Source organism: Trichosurus vulpecula, chromosome 6 (genome assembly GCF_011100635.1).
Source record: "Trichosurus vulpecula isolate mTriVul1 chromosome 6, mTriVul1.pri, whole genome shotgun sequence".
Classification (NCBI taxonomy): Eukaryota; Metazoa; Chordata; class Mammalia; order Diprotodontia; family Phalangeridae; genus Trichosurus; species Trichosurus vulpecula.
Genome location: NC_050578.1, coordinates 114,183,657 through 114,206,021, shown reverse-complemented (window position 1 = coordinate 114,206,021; position 22,365 = coordinate 114,183,657). Strand labels below are relative to the sequence as shown.

At 41.8% G+C, this 22,365-nt stretch overlaps 1 protein-coding gene across 1 annotated transcript in view; it reads right to left on the bottom strand.

Moving 5' to 3' along the window:
* TBC1D9 (TBC1 domain family member 9) overlaps nucleotides 1–22,365 on the bottom strand; it is a 129,153-nt gene that overhangs the window by 24,877 nt on the left and 81,911 nt on the right. The window contains 8 exon segments of the mRNA XM_036765002.1: nucleotides 145–254; nucleotides 257–432; nucleotides 3,651–3,768; nucleotides 5,605–5,646; nucleotides 5,648–5,820; nucleotides 12,423–12,573; nucleotides 14,264–14,437; nucleotides 16,070–16,276. Coding sequence (XP_036620897.1) covers nucleotides 145–254; nucleotides 257–432; nucleotides 3,651–3,768; nucleotides 5,605–5,646; nucleotides 5,648–5,820; nucleotides 12,423–12,573; nucleotides 14,264–14,437; nucleotides 16,070–16,276 — 1,151 coding nt within the window.

Sequence of the window (22,365 nt, the reverse complement as noted above, 5' to 3'; positions counted from 1 at the left end):
GTTCTGCCTTTTGGGGCCAAAAGGAACAGGTCTGATTCATCTTCCACATGACGGTCTTATCAAATACTTGAAGACAGGACAGTTAGAGTGGAATAAAATGTGAAAAAGGGAGTTGGACTATGAAACGAGACTGGAAATAAGTACCTCCCCAAAACAGTCATGGCTTCCCCATCATCTTTGCAGTTCAAAAGCTTGTCCACATTGGCGTCCAGAACAGCTAATGCCAGTTGGAAGATCACTTTGATTCCTTCATAGAGAAGAAACAGTCAACCACCACCACAGCACTCTCAAAAGGCATGACACTAAGAAATAGTGTGAGGAACCAAGATAGGGAGATGGTGGAGATCACCCCCAAATCTTGCATGCAGTCGTACAGCTGGGGGACGTAGTCTCGGGCTAGTTCCTCAAATACACCCTGGTCCACCAGTGCTCCTGTAAGACAGGCCAGCAGAGAAAGGTGAAATTAGCCAAACACACACACTTCTCTCTCTAATGAGCCATTCAATGGCTTTAATTTGGTGGTTTGAAGGGACAATGCAATTTCCTTGCTCCACTGAACTTCTCTGAATTCATGATTTTCATATTTCCCTTGCAAATAGACTGACAGACAGGCTTTCTTGTCATTCCAACTCTGCCTTCTAGTTCGGTTGGTCAATGAATTGTTCTTTTAATTAGTTTTGGCTCTATCTCCTCCTTTGGGGACATCCATGTCCTTTTCTTCCCATTGTAAAAGGACACTGCTATGCTAGAACTGAAGGCTGTTAGAAAAATGAGCTTACAAGTTTGGACAAGTACAATAATTAAACTGGTAGCCTGCCAGATCAATCCCATCCTTAGCTGGATGGGCAGCCTACTGAGCTAGTCCATCAATACACATTCCATGGGACAGGTGTTAGCAGACATTCTGTAAATTGGGCCCGGGTTAGACTAGGAGAAGAGAAGGGCAGTACCTCTACATGGCTTTTGTTGAAGGCCTCTAGTTGCTAGTGGGCTGTCTCCCTGTCCTCCACCATTTACTTTGCATTTATTTTGTACTTAATCTTAGTATGCATGCATTGTTCCCCCAATAAAATACTAGCTTCTTGAGGGCAGAAGCTATTTAGTTTTTGCCTCTATACACCTAGAGATTAGCAAAATGTCAGGCACATGGTTAGACATTTAATAAATGCATACTGAATAAATGAATTAATTTGGTTCTGCCTGGGGCTCTCATTCTTCTCCCTGATAAAGAGCTCATCTTTCTGACACCAATATTCTTTAATCACTGTTTCAAAAGAATTAAGTAGGCCGGTGACCCAAATGGCAGTGGAAAGACATGGGAATCACAAGTAGAATGAATTATCTTGTCTGTGATGGCTTCTGCACAAAAAGTGGCTGGGGGGGGGGGGTGAAAGAAGCATTTATGAAGCACCTACTGTGTGCCAGGCACTGTGCAAAGTGCTTTAAAATATTATCTCATAAATGATCAACCACAAGTCAAAAGGACTCATGATGAGGCAGTTATCAACAGCTGGACAGCTGATAGACTCAGAGGGCAGATTGGAGAGTATTTTTTTTTCTTTTCTTTTTGGTCATGGCTAATGAGGGAATTTGTTTTGCTTAACTATTCACATTTGTAATAGGGTTTTGTTTTTCTTGCTTTTTCATTGGGTGGAGAAGGGGGAGGTGGGAGGGAGAAAATTTGGAACTAAAAATAAAATTGAATTAAAAGCAACAACAGCAACAAATATCTCATTTGGTCTTTACAACAAACCCAGGAGATCGATGCTATTATTCACATTTTACAGCTGGGGAAACTAAGGCAGAAAGAGGTTAAGTGCCCAGGGTCACATAGCTAGTTAAATACCAGAGGCAGAAGCTGAGTTGTTATTCCTGACTCCAGGCCCATCACTCTATCCACTACATCACCTAGCTGCTTAAAGGACATCATCAAAGACGTTAATGTGTGGAAAAGGAGGTGGCCCAGACTGGCAGCAAACATGATGGACAACCCGATGTGTCCCACTGGTATATATTAAAGGAACTAAATTATGACCTCCAGTATAGAAAGACTTGGACAAGAATCACACAGGGGGATAAGGCATGGACGGATAGGGATCTGTACCAGGAGAAGGGAGACCAGAAGACTCTGCCAATGAGATCACAGATTCATCGAAGAATCAGAATTATGTTAGCCAATCGGCTGCACCTGACATGTTATGCAATTAGTACTGAATAGCTGATAACAGGGGCAGCTAGGTAGATACTTCTCTATCTAGTGGATAGAGTTCTGGGGCTGGGACACTCATCTCCCTGAGTTCAAATCTGGCCTCAGACACTTAACTAGCTGTGTGACCCTGGGCAAGTCACTTAACTTTTTTTTGACTCAGTTTCCTCATCTGTCAAATGAGCCACTCCAGTATCTCTGCCAAGAAAACCCCAAATAGGGTCACGAAGAGTTGGACGTGACTGAAACAAATGAATAACAAGAACAAACTGGTTATCTGGTTTCCCAAGTTGAAAAATGTTTTGGCAAAAATTCACCATCAACCTGTTTAAGTCTATAGAGAGAAGCTGTTCAGTTACTAATGGGGGGCAGAGTACAGATGATACCAGATCCTGGAGGGCCTTGAATGCCAGAAAAAGGAGTTTAAGGCTTCTTTCTTCTTTATAGAACTGGTGCAATGATAAAGAGGTGGGAATTGAAGTTAGGGTCCCAGATTCAAATCCTCATTCTTCCAGTTACTAATTATGGGAACTTTGGCATCTTCGGGTCTCAGTCTTCTCCTCTGTACAACGAGGAGGTTAGACTAAATGATCTGTGATTTCTTCCAGTTCTAAATGCAGAGATGATACTATACATATTGGCTTGACTAGACTAGGAAGCTTTTACAACACCCTGAACAATGTCTGAGTGAGTCAATCAGGAGAGCAGATTGAAAAAGAGCAATAAGTGGTTGCGGAAATATTTGTTAAAGTGCCTGCTGTGCAACTGCTTTCCTAAATCACCTGTACAGTCGATTTGTTTTTTTTTTAATTAGACAGCCCACATATATTGTCTTTCTCTGCTTATTCTTATTCTATTCTGAAATTCGTTGACCCTACTGGTGCATCACAGTAAAAGCACTTTCTTTATTCTGGTTCTTTAGATAGCCACTGGTTTATATGTCAAAAATTTCCTGTTTTGCTCCTGGAAGGATGGACCTTCCCATCATACTTCTTAAAAAGAAATCACTATTTCTCAAACAAGGATATTCAGTCTTGAAGTCACATGTGACTTTGCATATAAGTTGGGTTCATCTGGGGTGTGGGCATACAATCTCTGGCACTTTCCTCGTTTAACTAATATATTTATAAACTAGGCCCCAAGTTCAGTGGTTTATGTTGGTATAGGGCTTCAAAGGCTGTCAGAATCTTCTCAATTTTGAAGCCCTGGCTCAGAGCACCACTGTCCTAGCTTAGTTATGGCTTTGGTCATGTATCATATCATATCATATCATATCATATCATATCAGACTTAAGTCAGTAGATATGCCTTCTTTTGTGATTTCCCTGGTCAACGGTGATTGGGAATATAGTACCAGAGTCACATTAGGTCCATGAGGGACACTTCTCTAGAAAACACCATCTGGGTACCAAGAAGGCCAAATCTTAAACCCATTCATACATACCAACAACTCTGGTGTTGTAGTAGTCAGGAAGCATCCGTTCACACAAAGCTACCAGCAGCCAGAAGGCTTCTTCTTCTTTTGCATATAAAAGCAGCACTGAGGTTACAATGTTCATTGCCTAGAGAAATGAATAAAAATTAATAAAAAAATTAAAGATGAAAGGATGACTTTTTGAGGGAGGGAAGTGGTGGTAGAGTTGGAATGGGAAGAATAAGATCTGCAAACCCACAGCTGGTATTTCACTGGGTTCAAAAGTCAAGTGGGTATTTTCCAGGCAACTTACTTGTTGTGACTGGATACTTGGAGCAAAGCTACCAAAATACAAAAAACCACCATTCAAGGGCTTTCTCCAAAGACAAGCAGCCAAGGCTTCCTTCTTAAATGATTGTTTATCGGTAGAGTGGTTGGGTATAAGGTAAACCACCCACCAGTGAGGCCAGTTTTTCCCTTTCCCATTACCCAGGACCCAAGGTCAAAGGCTCTATAGAGGGTATTGTTTTGTATGAAATGTAGTGACTAAGGAAAGCAAAAGGACAACTGAAAACAAGAGTCTTCCTAAGAAACACAGTCTAGCTGGATAAAGCCAAGAGCTCAAAATGCGTCCCAGGCAACCTCTCATTTACTGGAAAGAGTTCAGACAAGACTGCAGGTGTTATAGAAACACAGGAGCATTAGCTGAAGGAAGTGGGAATTTAGTGGGGGTTTTTAAATCTGGAAAAGAGAAGATGTCGGCAAGTATCTTCAGAGGGATTAGCTTTGTTTGTGGCAGAACGAGAAGCTATGGGTGGAAATGGAAGGACATTTCATCTGGATGGCACTAAAAACTGTAGCATTGCAGCTCTCTCAAAGATGATCAGGCTGCTTTGGGAAGTGAGCAGTGAGCCCCCTTTCATAAGGGTCTTCTAGCAAAGGTTAGCTAACCACTTACCCAGGATACTGTAAGAGCAGAGTCATAATTAGGCCAGGGCAAGTGGAGCTTTATGCAAATATGGTAAATTTAAATTTTGAGGGCAATGAATGACGGCAATTTTAGAAACAAAGGAGCTTGATACCTAATTTAGCAAGAGGAATTACTGAAAATGGAAAGCTATTATCCTCTCCCCACAGGGTGGCTTTTATCCCAAGGTTATAAGTCTTTCTCCAGAGTCTCCATCCCTCCACACCCCCAAAAGTTTGTTTTTAAAAGTTAGTTTCAGGGCACATTTTGTGGTGCTTGTCCTAGGCCCCAGAATGTCTAGCTTTGGCTCTGAGGTAGAAAGGAATTTTGATAGGACTTTGGTGTGTGAGTCTCCCTTTTGATTCCGGGCTCTGTATACCTTACTTGAGCTCCATTTTTATTAGAAACTAATTAAATTATTTTGTGATCCTCCAGAACAGGGATTCTAATCTAGGGCCCATAACCCCCATGGGACTTGTGGCTAGATTTCAGGAAATCCATGAACTTAGGAAAAATATTTTAAAATTAAATTAAATTTTAAAAATTACATCTTTGTGTTCATTAATCTCTACAATTAGCATTTCCTTCTATTATGAATGTAGGCAAACAGTAGTAGTATAAGTTTCCCCTACTGCTAAAGGATCTATGGTATAAACATGTTAATGAACTGTTTTCTAAAAGAGTACACAAATTACATTAAAAAATTTTTTTTTAACAAGTTCTTTCCCTATAGCATCAATCTGCCTATTCTGGTACAGTTTCTAGAGTTACTTACTGGCTTTTAGTACAGGGAGGAGCTTTAGAAAGACCTAATAGACTGACGCATTCACTTATGGATGATGAAACCAAGGCCAAAGGGGGTGGCATGGGCCCAAGACCATATAGCTAGGTAGAAGCAGGTAGACTCAAGATCTCTTGACTACTGGTTGTATATTCTTTTCCATTACACCCACTGCATCTCTTTACTTCTCTCTCTATTAACCACCAGGTGCCTTAAAGGGAACATCTCAAATTTACCTGGCAATATCCTATGTTGGGATTTCTAAAGGCATAAGCTGTTTAACACTCTCCTCAGAGCAGCAATGCCCATTTCATTCTGGAAAGCCGGGGTGTTCTGGGAGGGACGATGCAAGTCTCGTTCAATTTCCTCCGTGGCAAGGTTGTACTTTCCCATAGACTTTTCCACCAGATCTTCATAATAGCCAGGATGGGTGGCCATCTCATTGATGGCTCCTAGGAATAGCCCCAACAGCATCAAACATGGCAGTAACTGGAACAATTTCCTGTCATTCTGCTAAGACTGCTTTTTTAATCTCAGGAAACTCCCCACCCTGGGTTTCCCTAACGTTCCCCTAATAAATTCTTTAGTTTAAGAAAAAACAATGAAATCGCATGAAGGATGTGGGTGTGCTCAGATGTTATTCTTTCGACCAGCCATATCTAGGGCTGCCCATAAATGAAGCTCAGACTTCTGTATCCTCCATCTTCCCTTTCAGTAATCAATCAATAAAAGTGCCTACTAGGTGACAGGCACTGTGCTAAGCACTGGGGATACAAAAAAAGCCCCAGCTTCAAGGAACTTATACTCCAATCTCTGCCCCCCCCCGCCCCCTGCCCTAGTCCAGGTGGTCTGCAATGCTTTAGGGTGGGGCTCAAGCCCCCCTGGTTTGTATCTGAGTTTGACACCACTCCCTTGGTACCCTCTAGTTCATGTCACTGGAGGTTCAATTGAAGGAACTGGGCATCTTTAGCCTAGAAAGGAGCCACTTTGGGGTGGGGGAATGGTGGTGAAAGAGGAGAAGCAGATGATGGCTGTCTTCATGTATTTGATATGGGATCATGCTTTTTGTTTGGTCACAGGTAGCAAGCCCAAGAGTCACAAGCGGATGATGCAAAGAGACCAACAGAAGCATCCTGTCAGGAAGGAGATTCTTCCTGATGTTAAACGCTGCTGTCTTCAGAGGCGCTAGGTTTCCTCCTTCTCAGAGATCTATTAAGCCAAACGCCCAACTGCTCGGTGTATAATAATGGAAATTCTTTTCTGGGAAAGGGGGTACGCTAAGTGGACACTGAGGGTCTCTTCTAAATCTCAGTTTTCTGTGGTGCCCATTTTTCTCAGGTAGAGTAAATTGAACCCCTGTTCTTTAGGACTTAACCAACTGTCTAGCTGTCAAATGATGGCATGTGAATATTAGCTGACAAAGACTTAAGAGTGTTACTTATCCCTGACAGATTTACATGTCTAGCAACAGATATAAGATTCTAGGGGTAGAAACTGAATGATGGTGGGGTGTTTTTGTTTGTTTCTTTTATTGGCGGGGGTGGGAGACGTTTTACAATTTTGTATTTACACATGCCTAAACATATGAACATTTTTTTTTTTGCTATGATTTCACAAAGGAAATTCCTCATGTGGAAACATACCTCCCCATTTAACTTATAGTGTTGACAGAGGCACTTAAAGGGTAAGTGATCTGCTTAGGGTCACACAGCTAGGATATGTCAGAGGGAAGACATGACTTTTCCTGACTCCAAATGTGGACCTCTATCTACTATTTCACCTTGCCTTTTCTTATTCATGAAGCAGCGGTACCGAATAAATGTTTATCAAATAGTGCATGTAAAATGCTTGGCAAACCCTAAAGTGCTCTATAAATGCTAATTAATATGATAATAGATAATTAAACTATGAGGCAAATGAAGGAACCTAACCTCTTGAAGAGCAAATTAAGCCAGCTCTGTCCAGGATGTACAGAATCGGAAATGGAGAGACGTTAGAACTGAAAGAAACCCATCAAGTCAAAGTACCTTCATCTTACAGATACAACACTAGCTCAGAGATTGTGAGACAAAGTTACCCAGGTCATCAAGGGAATGAAAGCAGTGGTAGAGCTGGTGCACGGTCTTCTACTTTCCTACTTTCCCATATCTTTGGCTTCTGTCCTCAGATAACTTTATTCCAGATAGCCATATATTCCTCTGCACTTTAGATTGGTCCTGTGCATGTGCATCTCCAATAATCACCCAAAGCGATGGTGAGACTACTGATGTATGCGGAAAAAGCTAACTGGACAATGGTATCTTGATCCTGATGGGCAGCTAAGTGATTGCAGTGAATAGAATATCAGGCCTAGAGTCAAGAAGACTCCTTTCCCTGAGTTCAAATCTGGCCTCAGACAGTTACTAGCTGAGTGATTCGGGGCAAGTCACTTAACCCTGGTTGCCTGGTTTTTTCATCTGTAAATGAGCTAGAGAAGGCAATGGCAAACCATTTTTACATCTCTGCCAGGAAAACCCTAAATGAGATCAAGATTGAAAATGACCTGATACTGGCCAAGTGCCATTACCTATAAGCAAACTCCAAGACTATTTCTTGTAGAGTTCTCAGAAACCTAGTAACAAAGAGCCTTAATAAATGATTAAAGAAATGAAGTTTGTCTAAAGGTTTATCAAACTAACTTGAAGGAAAGATGGATGTAAAACTAGGCTTCTTTTAACCACCAAACCAATGTTCTTCCATAAGATACACACATTTTCAATCAAAGGAAAAGGGCCGGACCTGTGGACTCCCATTGTGGAAGCTCTCTCCACCAATTGTTGTCAATCTTTTTAGTGATGTCCAACTCTTCGTGAATCCATTTAGGGTTTTCTTGGCAAAGATAACTGGAGCGAGTTTGCCATTTTCTTCTCCAGCTCATTTGACGGATGAGAACTTTAGCAAATAGGATTAAGTGACTTGCCCAGGGTCACACAGTTGGCGTCTGAGGCCAGATTTCAGTTCAGGTTTTCCTGACTCCAGGACTAGCATTCTATCCACTGTGACACCTAGCTGCCCCTTTGTAAACTTCTATATATGTTAACAATTATTGTGGTTAACCAAGACAGGTCAGCAACTCCTTACAGCCTTGAAGTTTTAGAGAGTTGCCTGCAGTCGTTGGGAAGTTAAGTGACTCTCCTTGGCTAACAAAGTCGGGAGGTGTTAAGAAGAAGGTCTTTCTTGCACCGAGGCTGGCATCATATCCATCCCACTACACTGCTTTCCGTAGCAGTAAACATATTTGTTCTTTACCCAGAACTGGATTCTGTGCAAATTTGTAATGTTTGGCTTGTCTCACCATTGTTTCAGAGGTAGAATGGGGAAAATTTCTCCTTGGCCTGAAGTGTATAAGCAATGCTCGGATAAGAAGCATTGTTCCCCACTGGTTTTTGGTTCTGTTTTGTTTTTCCAAGTCTATTTGAATACAGAGTATGTAGATCTACGGATTCTAATCTGAATAAGGTAATATTAAAATATAATCTGGGGCTTACAGTGTCAACCAACTGAATCATGTTGCCAAGGTGATCAGTTCTTTTCCCCACACTGAGAAACAGAGAGAAAAATGGAGAGCACTTATCTCCTCTCTGTGTCCTTGCTTACTAATTAGAGGGCTCAGAAATTTAGTTTTCTAGAACTGTTTCTAATGAGGACCTGCAACCATTCCACTCCTGCATAATGAAAAACAAGGGCATGTAAATAGGATGGGGTGGAATGGGGTGGCATAAAGCAGATGAAAACCAAATAATTCTTCTCAAAGTATTTGTCTCATTTTAAACAACTCAACATTTTCTGCTTCTGAAAAAAGCTCAAGGGGCTAAAAGTAGTTTACAATTTTATCAACATTCTAGTTCCCAAATTTGTTTGGTTCCTGAACTCCAGATAAATTGTGGCTCCTCTTGTATTCTCTGTAGTACAGCATGGAGTACCCTTTGATTTTCCCTATCATTCAGCAACTAATACTTGTACTGGTACTACTCAGCCATGGTACTTGTAACCACTTTTAGATCCAAATTTAAAAAGAAACCCACTTAGGACTTGTTGGAGCTGATAAATTTTAGTCTTCTAAACAACTCTGGCAATTTGGAATAGTATCACCCTGGGGAAGTCCCAGCAAGCATACTTCAGTCTTACAGTGATATTAGCAGCCCGTGTAGGACAACAAGAAGGAAAAAGAGTTACCTCGTGGGGAGTAGATTTTATAATAGTAATTAATAATAACTTTTCTGGTTTCTGTGATAAAGCTCAGTTTTCTACTGTATTTACGCCAAGAAGAAATAGGAAGAATTAGGAAACATCTTGTTCAGAAGTCTGAGTCCAGGCTGTGGACCAATAATGCCAAAATCTTCATTCATAATAGTTTATGAGTTTGTCCTTTGGTGATACTGGATGTCTTTGAGATGGGGTTTGTTGTTCTAGATATGGAGTTGGACTTTTCCCACCTCCAAACTAGATGCTTCAAGGAAAATATAAGAATACAGGAGATGAGGATATCATCATTCTTAATTCTCATCTTTCTCCTTCTCCCCTAGTCTCTTCAGATTCTAAATGGACTATTGGACTATGTACTGGTACGTACTGGACTATGTTTTTCAGTTCTGTCCAATTCTTCATGACCCCATTTTGTGGGTTATCTTGGCAACAATACTGGAGTGGTTTGCCATTTCCTTCTCCAGCTCATTTTACAGATAAGGAAACTGAGGCAAACAGGGCTAAGTGATTTGCCCAGGATCACAAAGTAAGTGTTTGAGGCCAGATTTGAACTCAGGAAGAGGAGTCTTCCTGACTCCAGGCCCTAAGCTCTTTTTCTTGACTCCAAGCCTGGCACTCCCTCTGCTGTGATACCTCGTTGCTCAATACTGGACTATGTACTGAATTTCAAAAAAACACTATCTCTCAGTGAAGGGAAAGTTCTTCCTGTAGGCCAGGAAAGGAAGGTCACTGAAGCCAGAGAACATCATACCTCACATTAATCCATTCAAGCAGATTTATTGCTTTCTTCTATTTATGGAGAACTTTAGAAGCATGTTATTTCAGCCTCTCAAGCTGTTAGCTTGCCAGAAGCCAACCAGAGATATATTTTTTGTTTTGACACTTCAACTCCTCTGTAAATATACTCATGGAAATAGAAACAGACCACCTGGAAGACAGCTGGTCATCTGCCCTGTGACCTGTGAGTGGAGACCATATCTGGAATGGTAAGGAGTATCAGATATCCTGAGGTGTGTTAGCAGGTGACCTCTGAGCTGATGCGGCAAGGAGGGACTAATGGTCACCTCCATCCTCGTAAAAAATGGGAAATGGAAAGAACATGGCTCCTGATAGAAAACAAGTGAGAGATCATATCATAGATTTAGATCTGGAAGGTACCTCAGACATCATCTAGCCCAGAGTCGTCATTTGGCAGATGAGAAAAATGAGGCCCCAAATAGTTAAGTGATCTGGTCAAGGTCACAGAGATAGGTAAGTGGCATAGCCAGGATTCAAAGCCCAGTCCAAGAAGATTTCACTTTTGGGGGTGGGGTGAGGCAAGGACAGCTAGTGTGTCAAGTATCTGAGGTCAAATTTGAACTCAGGTCCTCCTGACTCCAGGGCCGGTGCTCTACTCACTGCACCACCCAGCTGCCCCGAAGATTTCACTCTTAACAGAGCCAAGATGGAAGGTTTTAATGGAAAATTCTGTTGGGTCATAGAATCTCACAAGGAGGATAATAGGCTTAGAGCTGTCTTGGAGGTCTCCTAGTCTTATAGATAAGGAAGCCGAGTCTCACAGATTCACAAAGAAGGAACAGCATGTCTAACTATCAACACCAGAATATTCCAAGGGGAAAGTAAAGATTCCCCTGACTGAAGAGGTAAGAAATAAAATCTTGCTACATTCCTGTTTCAAGAACATCTAGCCAGAGTGGGAAAATAGGAAGAGAAGGTATTGTATGGGGAACCTCTGGAAAATGACAGAAATCAAGTGTGTCCCCTGTCCCATGGCTGCCCCCCACCCCACCCCAGTTGCTCACTGTACTAGGTCAGTCAAGGTGAGAAGGTGAGCTAAGGACTGATTAGGACAATGTTAAAAAAGTAAATGCTCTCTTTTTTGGGGAAGGCAAGGCAATTGGGGTTAAGTGACTTGCCCAAGGTCATACAGCTAGTAAGTGTCAAGTTTCTGAGGCTGGATTTGAACTCAGGTGCTCCTGACTCCAGGGCCGGTGCTCTACTCACTGCGCCATCTAGCTGCCCCTTAAACACTTACTTTTAAAACCCAAGACTTGAACGTCTTGCCTAATGCCCTTCTCCTGCTAAAATATTCTCAATCTCCCAAATCAGAAAGAATTTTTTCTTAGTCTATTTCTTCCTTCACCTAAACTGGGCTATTTGTTGTCCCCTGCACGTGACATCCAATTGCCTTTGAAGAGAGGATATATATGGGCCTGGAATGTTCTCTCAAGACCTTGGCCTCCTAAAATCCCTAACTTGACTAGCTTCCTTCAAATCAAATGAACTATCTCCTCCATGAGGCTGCTCCCAAGTCTTCTGAATTGTTGGTGCTCCCCACAGAAAATACTTTGTCTCTATTCATTTTCTACATGCTTCTCTGCGTATACTTTGTTTCCTCCCAATAGAGTATAAACTCCTTCAAGGGAATGGCTGTTTATTTTTGCCTTTGTATTCCCTGGTACCTAGCAAAGTATGTGGCCAATAGCAGGGCTCAATAAATGGCTGTTGAACAGAACTGAACTGAATATTTGAACTCTGTTAAGGGAAACATAATGGGAAGGTTAGAAAAGATTCTCTGAACTTCCAGATCCTAGCGCTATGTTGCTATAAAAACAAGGGCTGTACAGGTTTCTGACTGAAACAAAATGGTAGATTTGAGTCAGGTCTTTGGTATTATAAGGAATCGTTTTGCTTTGTTACTTTTAATGATTGGAGGAAATCTGAGCTGTGTGCTCCCATCCGGACACCAGGTTGAAGGGAGATGCTTCTAACTAAAAATCTTGTTTGGGAGTCAAAACAAGATGCTCACCTGAGAGCAGCATCCAGAGCTCCCCTCTCATGCCCTCTGGAATGCCTTTTAGCACCAGGTCTCGGGTCTTCTCAGTGCGGTACATGCAGATCCCCTGACCGTACTCAGCAAAGTGTATCTTCCAGGCTTGCTCTTTCAAAAATTCTTTGGCCTAAAAGGGATCGGGAAATAATACATTACAGATGGAAGCTAGATGCCATGGAGACGTCCTAAAGGGCATCTTCAAAATCTTCGCTTTGACTGGAGTGGGAGGAGGAAATCGAAGTGCCTGTAGCTGATTTTACTAGTGTGGAGCTGAGTCAGATCAGCTGGCTAGGTAGGTGATCCTTGCAGGAATGGAGCTAAAATTAAAACCAAGAGGAATCATTCACATAGAAAAGAAAGGAACGGGCCAAAAATGCTAAATCACAGGGACAGGGAGATAAGAACAGTGAAAAACTAGCCAGGAATTTCGTAGGATTGAGACCTAAGTTTCCTGATTACATGTCTTTGATCAGCTGGTACTTGCATTTATGGAAGCTTTTCCCTATCCCTGCTCCTCCATTCTATGTAGAATGAGTAATAATCTGGGATGGGCAAAGTAGTGAAGGTTACTGATTCCATTCATTCACTCTGTCTCACTGGTAGATCTCCAAGGTCTGAGCAAATTGGTTTAAGAAAATACATAGCAATAACAATAGATGTTTATATCCTGCTTTGGGTTTTATAAAGTGTTTTATATACATTAATCTCCTTTGAACATCAAAAACAACCTTTGGGAGATAAATGCTATAGGCATGCATCTCTCTCTCTCTCTCTCTCACCGCCGCCCCCCCCACCCCCCAAGGGAACTGAGGTTTGGAGAATCTAAATAACTTACTCATGGTCCACATAACTGTGTGTCAGAACAAGGATTAGAACCCTGGCATTAAAATATTTTTCTCCCCCACCCCCCATCTCTTTCTCTAGTGTCTCTCCATCTCTCCCCCACCCAAATCATTATTTGAATATTTTAAGACCCCTGGGGCTTCAGAGGTGGTGGCACAATCCTTACACTCATACTGCTTGCTCACCAAGGAGTCTTCATAAATTGATACGGCCAAAAGAGAAAGAAAAGCACTCCCTGGAAGCCAAACTTCTCGTGACAAGCCTCGCCAGATTTGGCTGCAGCTGTTGTCAGATGGCAGATGTGGTCAGATAGGACGCCATTCTTGAACTGGCCTGACCTGTTTGTGTCATAACCCTAGAGAATCTAAAGTTGCTAGGACACCACAAGGAAGCATTGCTGGAGGACTGCAGGAACTGATATCAATTCACTCTTTGGGGTGGAGGTACAGATTGGCATTTATTCTATAACTTATTTATAATCTTAGAGAGCTGCCTAGGACACTGAAGGGGTTAAGTGACTTGCCCAGGGTCATATAGCCAGTATATTACAAACCTAAAAATGTTATACAAAATAGCTATTATGCACACACACTCACGGTCACACACACACACATGCACACACACTCACACACACAAAATTATGTAAATGCTTATGTGTGTGTATAGTGTTTATAGAATCTTTATAAATATACCATTAAAGTATAACATGTATGTATGCATGCATACATATAAATAAAGGCCAGTAAAGCACTTGTACTCAGTTGCAAAATTGAAATAAAAGATAAAAATAACCCCCTTTTTTTCTTTGCCTTATCTCAAGAAACCTACTACGAAGCCAATTTTTGCAATTACAGATGAATCTGCTATTCTTTGTGGGAAAATGTACACTTAAAGAAGAAGCTCACATGAACGTATCACGTTAAGACATTCAGGTTTTTAGAAGTGATGCTGCAGAAAGCAAAGCAGGGACCTACTAATTTGGGATTGAATTCCTCAGGAGAGCGCCGTCGATACATGGTCATCAAGGGCTGCGTGGCCGTTGGGACGTTGTTCCCATTCAGGTTGAATGGACGCTCTCCTCCATCTGCCTCAGAGCTCATGCTGGGTTGAGGGCTGGAGGAAACAAGGCTGCTGGGCCTGGAGTAGACCTGTCAATGCAGATATACACATATGCTCTAAAGCTTCTTATAAGCATATATCCATATGTATATATTCCACTGCAATATATCAAGGATGGATGACTTCATTTGTTGGCATATTCCCCTTCACTGATACAGAATGCAATTCCTCCAGGCTTGTAAATGGTCTTCTTCAGTTGCTATGGCTGAAAATATTTATGACTTGTAGGCACCTTTCTGGTGATAAGATTCCTTAAACTTGGCCAAAATGGTTACATATTGTGACACACAGCCTTCAGTTGGGCCTGAAGTCAAAGCCTTTCCAGTTTGCTAGGAATTGTTACTTCACTAGGTATAGCCTCCAAAAACCCAAAGTCACCTGCCCACCAGGATGAGGCACCAGAACAGGACATCAAGTGGGCCCACACCACTGTAAAGAGGGCTTTCCTACATGCCATCTCTGGGGGCCCATGCTGTGCCACATTTGATAGCTGAGGCCATGGAATAATTACATCCTTTTTGAACTCCCTATCACTAAGTCCCATTGAGTGCATGCAAGGAAAAAGCCAATAAATATAAGTTAAACTGAACTGATTTGACAGGGTCCCAGGAGAAGTGATATTCTGCACGATGGCAAGTAACGTAGTAGAGAGGATGCAGGGCATGCCGACAATAGATACAGCCATCTCAGAGCCAAAAGGAGAATCTAGGTGGGAAGATTAACATGTAGGGGACCCTAAAGCCCATCTGGAATCCAGGTGACAGCAAATGAAGCTGGTCATCTCTTCAGTACCTGTCACACTTACAGGTAGGATATATTTCTAAACTGTTGTCAACCTATCACGTTTTCATGACAGTACGGAAGATGTCCTTGCCAAATCACCAGGTGATGTTTCTCCCAACCATAGAAGTGTATGGATCGTGGGCTGGGTGTATCTGAACTGTGGCCTCACTTGGAAGCCATCACTACAACACTCTTTCTCCTAAGAGGGGAGGGGAAGGGCCAGTTAGAATTATTTCTGTAGGGAACATAGGCACTCCCAGGCCACGCTATTTGCATCCTCCTGGCAATAGATTATCATCAAATTCATGGTAAACATAATCATGCTGCCATATGCAATTTCCAAAGGTCTTGAGAGGGATAACTTTGGAAGGCATGATAGCTACTTGCCCTGTAAATTGGTAGCAGATTTTTCACAGCATTGGAAGGACTAGAGGGAAGGAAGAGGAATAGTTAGTTACAAATGACCAACTGCCATCACTTTCCATGGGAGAGGGGCACTCTGCTTGAGCAATCTGTCATTCCAGGTTAGTGATGACATAATGGGATGTTGTAGGATGACCCCTTATGGGTCAGGATATGTGGTTATCTTATCTCAGTTTAAAGTCATGCCCGTTAACCACAATGAAGAAGAACATGACATATGAGATAAATCAGAAATTAGTGACTGGAAGAAATGCTGGACTAGGTTTTACAGAACCTCTCTGGACCTTAGTGCACTCAACTGCAAAGTGTGGTGTGTGTGTGTGTGTGTGTGGCGGGGGGAGGGTGGTGGTGGTGGCAGGGGGTGGGGGGGGGAGTGGATGCGATGGACTTGAAAGGCCCACCCAGCTCTGAATCCATGATTCAGAGCTTTTTCCCACTGGCTGTTCCCCACATACCTCATCATCTGAACTGTTGCAGCTTCCTGAAATCTCTTTGTCCAAGTATATTTTAGAAGTCGTTTGTTGCAGGAAATCTGAGATCCTCTGCACCAAAAAGTCTCTGTCTTTCAAGTTAGCAAAGAGAAAGGTCATCCGGTTTTTTGTGCTGATGGATAGGGGGCTGGGTAAGACACTGGAGCTGTCAGCCTTTTCCACAATTGTCACCTGAGAAGAAATACATCACCACTAAGTCATTTAGGGCCCAGACAGCCCTGTGCCAGGCAAGAGCAGAATGAGAAACACCCAATGTGTTTGAACAAAATCTATGCATTTTTTCAAGGCAGACAAGAGTGTCCTCTATTCCAGGGGAAGGAAATAATGTTCAGCCAGTTTTAACACGAACTGAAACTGGGAAAGACGGTTCACTCTTTCCAACCAAACCCTGAGTTTCCATTAAACGATTTTATGGACATAGGAGATGAGGTTTCATTGTTGTGGTCTCATCTATGAAAACAAGATCATCACAACCTGCTTGGTTTCCTACACCATAGTTCAGGCTAAAAGGGTTTTCAGGACACCAATAATCCTTCAACTTCTCCTACAGACCCTCCAGGGCTTTATATTCCTCTCCTCCCGTCCCATTTCTAAAACCTTGATTCACAAGCAGCCATAGTATAAGCAATCTAAGTGCTCATCTGTCTGCACATCCAGGCCAGGGTTTTTTTTTTCTTTTAAACAAGACTACCACAGGGAGGAGGGAAATCAGATTCAGATCTGAGATAAAAGATTGCGTTTGGTGGTTTATAATGGGGGCTCTTGTCAGCTGGGAACCAGGCTAAATACCAAGGCCCTTTTACTCAGAGCATTAGAATAAATTCGAAAGCAAGTCCTAGGGGCAAAAAGCAAATTGTTTACTGGAAGAGCTTCTGAAGATGCACACATATATAATATATAATGATGATATTGATAACAACAATAATAATGTTTTTTGAAAAAGCACTTAGCACAGTGCCTGGCATATAGTGGGCACTATATAGTGCCTACATAAATGATAAAATATATAATATAAAATATAAATAAATATAAACTATGAAAAAATATATGAATGCCTATTCCCTTCCTCTCTCCCATTTGTATTTGTGTATTCATGCATGCATGCATGTTGTGTAGATGCATGGATGTGTATATGGAGGCACGCGTGTGTGTACGGAGGCATGTTATGTGTGTACGGAGGCATGTATGTGTGTACGGAGGCATGCATATGTATGTGGAGGCTCAGGTTAAACTGTAAGAATTTCTGGTGGGGTTTTCTGAAGAATATACTCGCTATACTTTCATTTCTGCAAGAAAGGAAGTTTGAAAGGTTCAACAAGAATCTTATCAGTATCATCCAACTTGTTCTCATCTCTTTTCGACAGAGTTCAGAAAAGTCTTAAAACAAATCACTACCCTGCCATTTCTGTTCTATATTTAATGTTTCTCTAGACTATCATGTGAAAGGCAGCATGGAATATTGAATGTGGATAGAAAGCCGGCCTTAGAGCCAGGAAGATCTCTAACATATACCTGCAGTGTGACCCTAGTTAAGTCACTTTATCTCTTAGTACTCGAAGACTCTAAGTCAGAGGTTTCCGAACTTATTTGGCCTAGCACCCCCTTAAAAAAAAAAACAAAACAACTATTCAGCACTCACTGGAAATCAACTTTCTTTAACCCTTTAACTTTTTTTTTTGAAATCTGAGTCATTTAAAAAAATATTTTTTAAAAAGTGACACATCTTCAATTTAATAATTTGTTGTAAATTTGTAGGTTTTTCCTGCATTGAAATTTTGATGACACAACATCGTGTCATGTAACCACACAGTATTGCATTGTAAACAAGTCATTGCATGCACATATTCCTGTGCATGTAACTCCTGTCAATGCATACTGGATTTCTGACAATGAGTGACAGGCTCACCAGCCAACACTTACTTGTTAAGACCTGTTAGCAGACTTGACCACTGATAGGTCATAACTTGCATTTTGTGTGTTTATTTAGAAAATAATGTAACCACTATGACTTTAACTCCATTACACAACAGATGAAACACTTATGAATAAAAGGCTTTTCAAAATTTTCATTTCTTTTTTCCTTATGCTTCCACTGCCCCCTTATTTTTATTCAATGCCCCACAACTGCACCTGAGGCTACTACCACCCCCTGAATCATTCCAGCACCTCCCAATGGGTGCTATCACCCACTTTGGGAACCTATGCTCTAAGGTAAAGAGAAGGTGCTGACATGCATGGACAGAGAAAGTCTCCTTACCTGGGGGTTCCCTATGCCAATGAAATCAAAGGTCTGGTCCCTATCTGTATAAATTACTGCATAGGTGGATAAAATAACTGGTTTTATAAGTAAATATGTATTAATAATCAGAGTATTATTAATGATAATAATGAGCACAATTAAGGGGTCTGAACCTGTGATTTTATTGGCACGGGGAACTCATGGTATGGAATATCCACTGATTCTGATCAGCAAATTGTCTCTAAACAGAGAGCCTGGGTGGGGAAGAGGTAGGTGGATGGTGGGCTGAGGAGATCTAGTGTCACCAAGAATCACAGTCAGTTAGTATGCATCATATATAGGACTTGAACCCAGGACTTCCTGACTGTAGGCCCAGTATTTTTATACATTGATGCACCTGGCTGCCCAGATATACAACAACAGGTACTCCTTACGTGGCACTTAAAGACTTTCAAAGTGCTTACTATACATATTATCTCATTTGGTTCTCATAACAACCTGATGAGGTAGGAGTGATTATACATGAGGAAGCAAGCTGAGCCTGAGAGATGTTAGGTGACTCGTCCTGGGTCCCACACCAAGGACACCAAGGTCCAGTATTCTCGTCACTAATGCCAAATGGAAGAAGTATGCATCACACACACACCTGGTCCTTTTTCAGCTATATCAAGCTTAGGGAACCTTTCTGTAAGCTACAAAAAGGTGGAATCAGAGGATGCTACCACCACTGCCCTGGCATTCTCTAAGAGAAGTTGTCAAGAATTAAAACACTAAGCATCCAGAGAAATGAAAACTACTTATGATGGACAGTGCACGACATGGAGTCACCCTGCTGACTCCAAGCTGGTTCATGGGTCCGCCTAGGCATCCCTACTGGGTTACCTGCAAGTTGGAAATGTCAGGGCCCACAGCACGGTCTGCCTACATATTTACAAATCAACCATAAAACCCTGAGAATGCCACAGTTTTACAGGAAGCAAACATAAAGAGTCAGCATGATGTCATGGAGCGAATGTCATCTTTGGAGCCAGGAAGAGCTGGTGCTGAATCTCACCACAGCCACTGACTGACCCCGGTGGTCAAGTCACTTAACTCCTCTGCCCTTTAATTTCCTCAACTGTAAAAAGGGGCGGGGGGATTATATCTTGCATGTCTGGTGTATGTAAAGTGCTTTGCAAACCTTAAGAGTACCACATAAAGTCAGACAATCATCAACAACTGTCATCACCACCACATTTATCTGAATGCAAATTTGATAAAGACACCAAAAAGGAATTTGCCCCTTGGTGAATGTGTAACAAACTACAACATCGAGGCCTGCTTTTCACAGAAAAATTAAATACAGTAGAAACTTAAGATACCTTCATGGCACTGCAATGAGCATGACAAGAGGGATTTATATAAAAGTAATTATGTCTAGACCCCTAAAATTCCAAGGAGGACCCTAGTCAGGAAATCTCTTTAAGGCACGGTAGCAATAACAGGTGTATTTCCCACAAAGGCTTCTGGGTAGCAGTTGTTGTTTTAGCCTATTATACTTCTAGTCACAGAGCTCACAGGATTATTGATTTAGAGCTGAAAAGGATCTTAAGGGTTACCATCCGTTCCTTTTACAGGTGAGGAGACTGAGGCCAAGGAAGGTTAAGTGATTTGCCCAAAGCTACAGAAAGTAGTTAAGGGGCAGACCCAGGATTCAAACCCAGTTCCCCTGATTCCAAAGGAAACACTTTTTCCAACGTACTTCCTCATCTTAAAACCTATAATATCCAGGTCAACATTCTGTCTCATTTCCAAAAAGGGAAGCCAACATGGTAACTCCCCAATTAGTCTATGGAAGTCTCAGACTGGTCATCTGATGCACATTTCATCTTACACGGTGACCAATCACTCCAACTCAGCATTACCCAGGCTCCTACTATGACCGTTGCTCACTCAAGTGGATTCAAAATGGACTCTAAGTGCTTTTCACCATTGTTTTTTCTATGTTCATCAAAATCCACAGGCAATGAAAAGTGCATTAAGTCCTTTGGAAACACAGAGTACTTTGTAATTTACATCTCTGATTCTTATCAGGGCCAGTGATCTGACATTAATATAGGCAGATGATTTACTGGTTAAATGGGGAAGGTGAAAATGACCAAGCCTGGCCACAGACAAGAGAAAAGAAAATCACTTCTCCGAATTCCATGCAGAGCTAGGGGGCTGTGGATGCAGCATACTTATACTGTCAGACTCAATTGCTATGTAACTTAGGTTTGCTGAATTACTCTTTCCTAGTTGGTTAACAAAAGATGACTCATTAGGGCATATTCAGAAATGAAAGAGAAGGGGGCTTGCTTTTGTCTTTTAAAATTACATTCAGAGTATAGTTCCATTTCTCAGGGTCTTCCCATGGATTTCTTGGTTAGTTACTGCAAAATATCACTAAATCAGCTTTATTTCTTTTAGGTAGTACCATACTCCTAGCTCTGGTATTCTTAAAAAGGTTTAAGGGAACCCACTTGTGGCACAGCTCAGATCACACGATCAACTATATCCTAAAAAAAAAAAAAATCAAAGAATAACCTAGATGTAGAAAGTTATGTAGAGGTCTAGACCAACCCTTATCCAAAGTATGAACCTACTCTAAATTATGGCAATAAATGACCATCTAGCATTTGTTGGTTATTTCCAGCGATAGGGAACTCATTGCCCCTGAATTCTGGGACAGCTCTAAATGTCAATTCCTTTTAAATGCACATACATATATTACTTTGTGCAAGGAAATTCTTCCCAACATTCTCAGGCCACATGGTAAACGATTAGTATGGGGTGGTGGAAACTGTATTGAACTTGGGAATTGGAAAACTTGAGCTTAAATCCTGACTTTGACAACACATGCTGGGCAAGACCAATCATGTCTCAGTCTCAGTTTTCTAAACTATATAATGGGGACAGCACTCTACCTTTTGCCAGGTGATTGTGAAAGAAGTGTGTTGTGAGCTTCTGAAGCTCTATGTCAAAACAATGATATTTTATGCAATGAATTCATAAAATAAGCATGATGTGGTGAAGTGAAGATGGGGTGTTTTGGAAGCCTGCGGGCACCTACTTGAAGGACAACTCAAACTGATACCCCCTTGTTTCTTCACTACCTTACAGAGGAATGATTTAATCAACTCTTTATTAGGCCATGATCCCTGGACCTAGCTCCACATTGGCTTTCTCTTGCCTGTCGGGGCTACAGGACTACTCCTACTTAATTTACAATATGAGAACATTCAATAGGTACAATGTACCACGTTGGCAACACAGTGAACGCCCTGGGACCTGATTTTTCTCTTCAGTTCCTGGATGTAATCCTGAAGCCTGGACAAAACTGGCTAAAGGGGTTGGGTTGGATTCCTTGGGCATTTTGAGGGGGCAGCAGATAGGAGACTGATGGGGCAGCATACAACACTGGGAGGGGAGCAACAGAGCCAAGGCTTCTTGGAGCTCTTCTTCATTCTGACCCAAAGACTACTGTGCCCCAAGATCCAAAGGGAGTGATCTTCCATCTGTAACAACAATGTGGCTTGCTGCTACTGTGGCTGTGTAAGACCAACAACTCCAGTACACAGAAGGGCTGCCAGCACAGGTTCTTTGATCTGCTTTTCTAAGCAAAGCAACCTTAAGGGGTTAATAATCATTCACTTAGTTCAGGGGGAAAAGCCAGAACCCTAAACGTCAGGGCAAATACAAACAGAAAACATCCACAGATCAAATAACACAAACCAGTAGACAGGCTTCCAGCTTTCTATCCAACATCTCAGTACATAGTTATCAGGGAAGCACCAACATCTGGGTTTTCAGGTGGGGTGGTAGTGGTGGGGGCGGGGCACAGTAACAAGGGCTACCCAGAGGCTCATCTGGTCAAATCACACAAGACTCTTCCAGTGAGTGAGAGCCCCAAACAAAATGCTAACCTTTGAGTTTATATACCCTGTTCAGGGTCAAAGGGTGTCATAACCATGTGACTCAAACCTATGTGACCTAGGCTTTC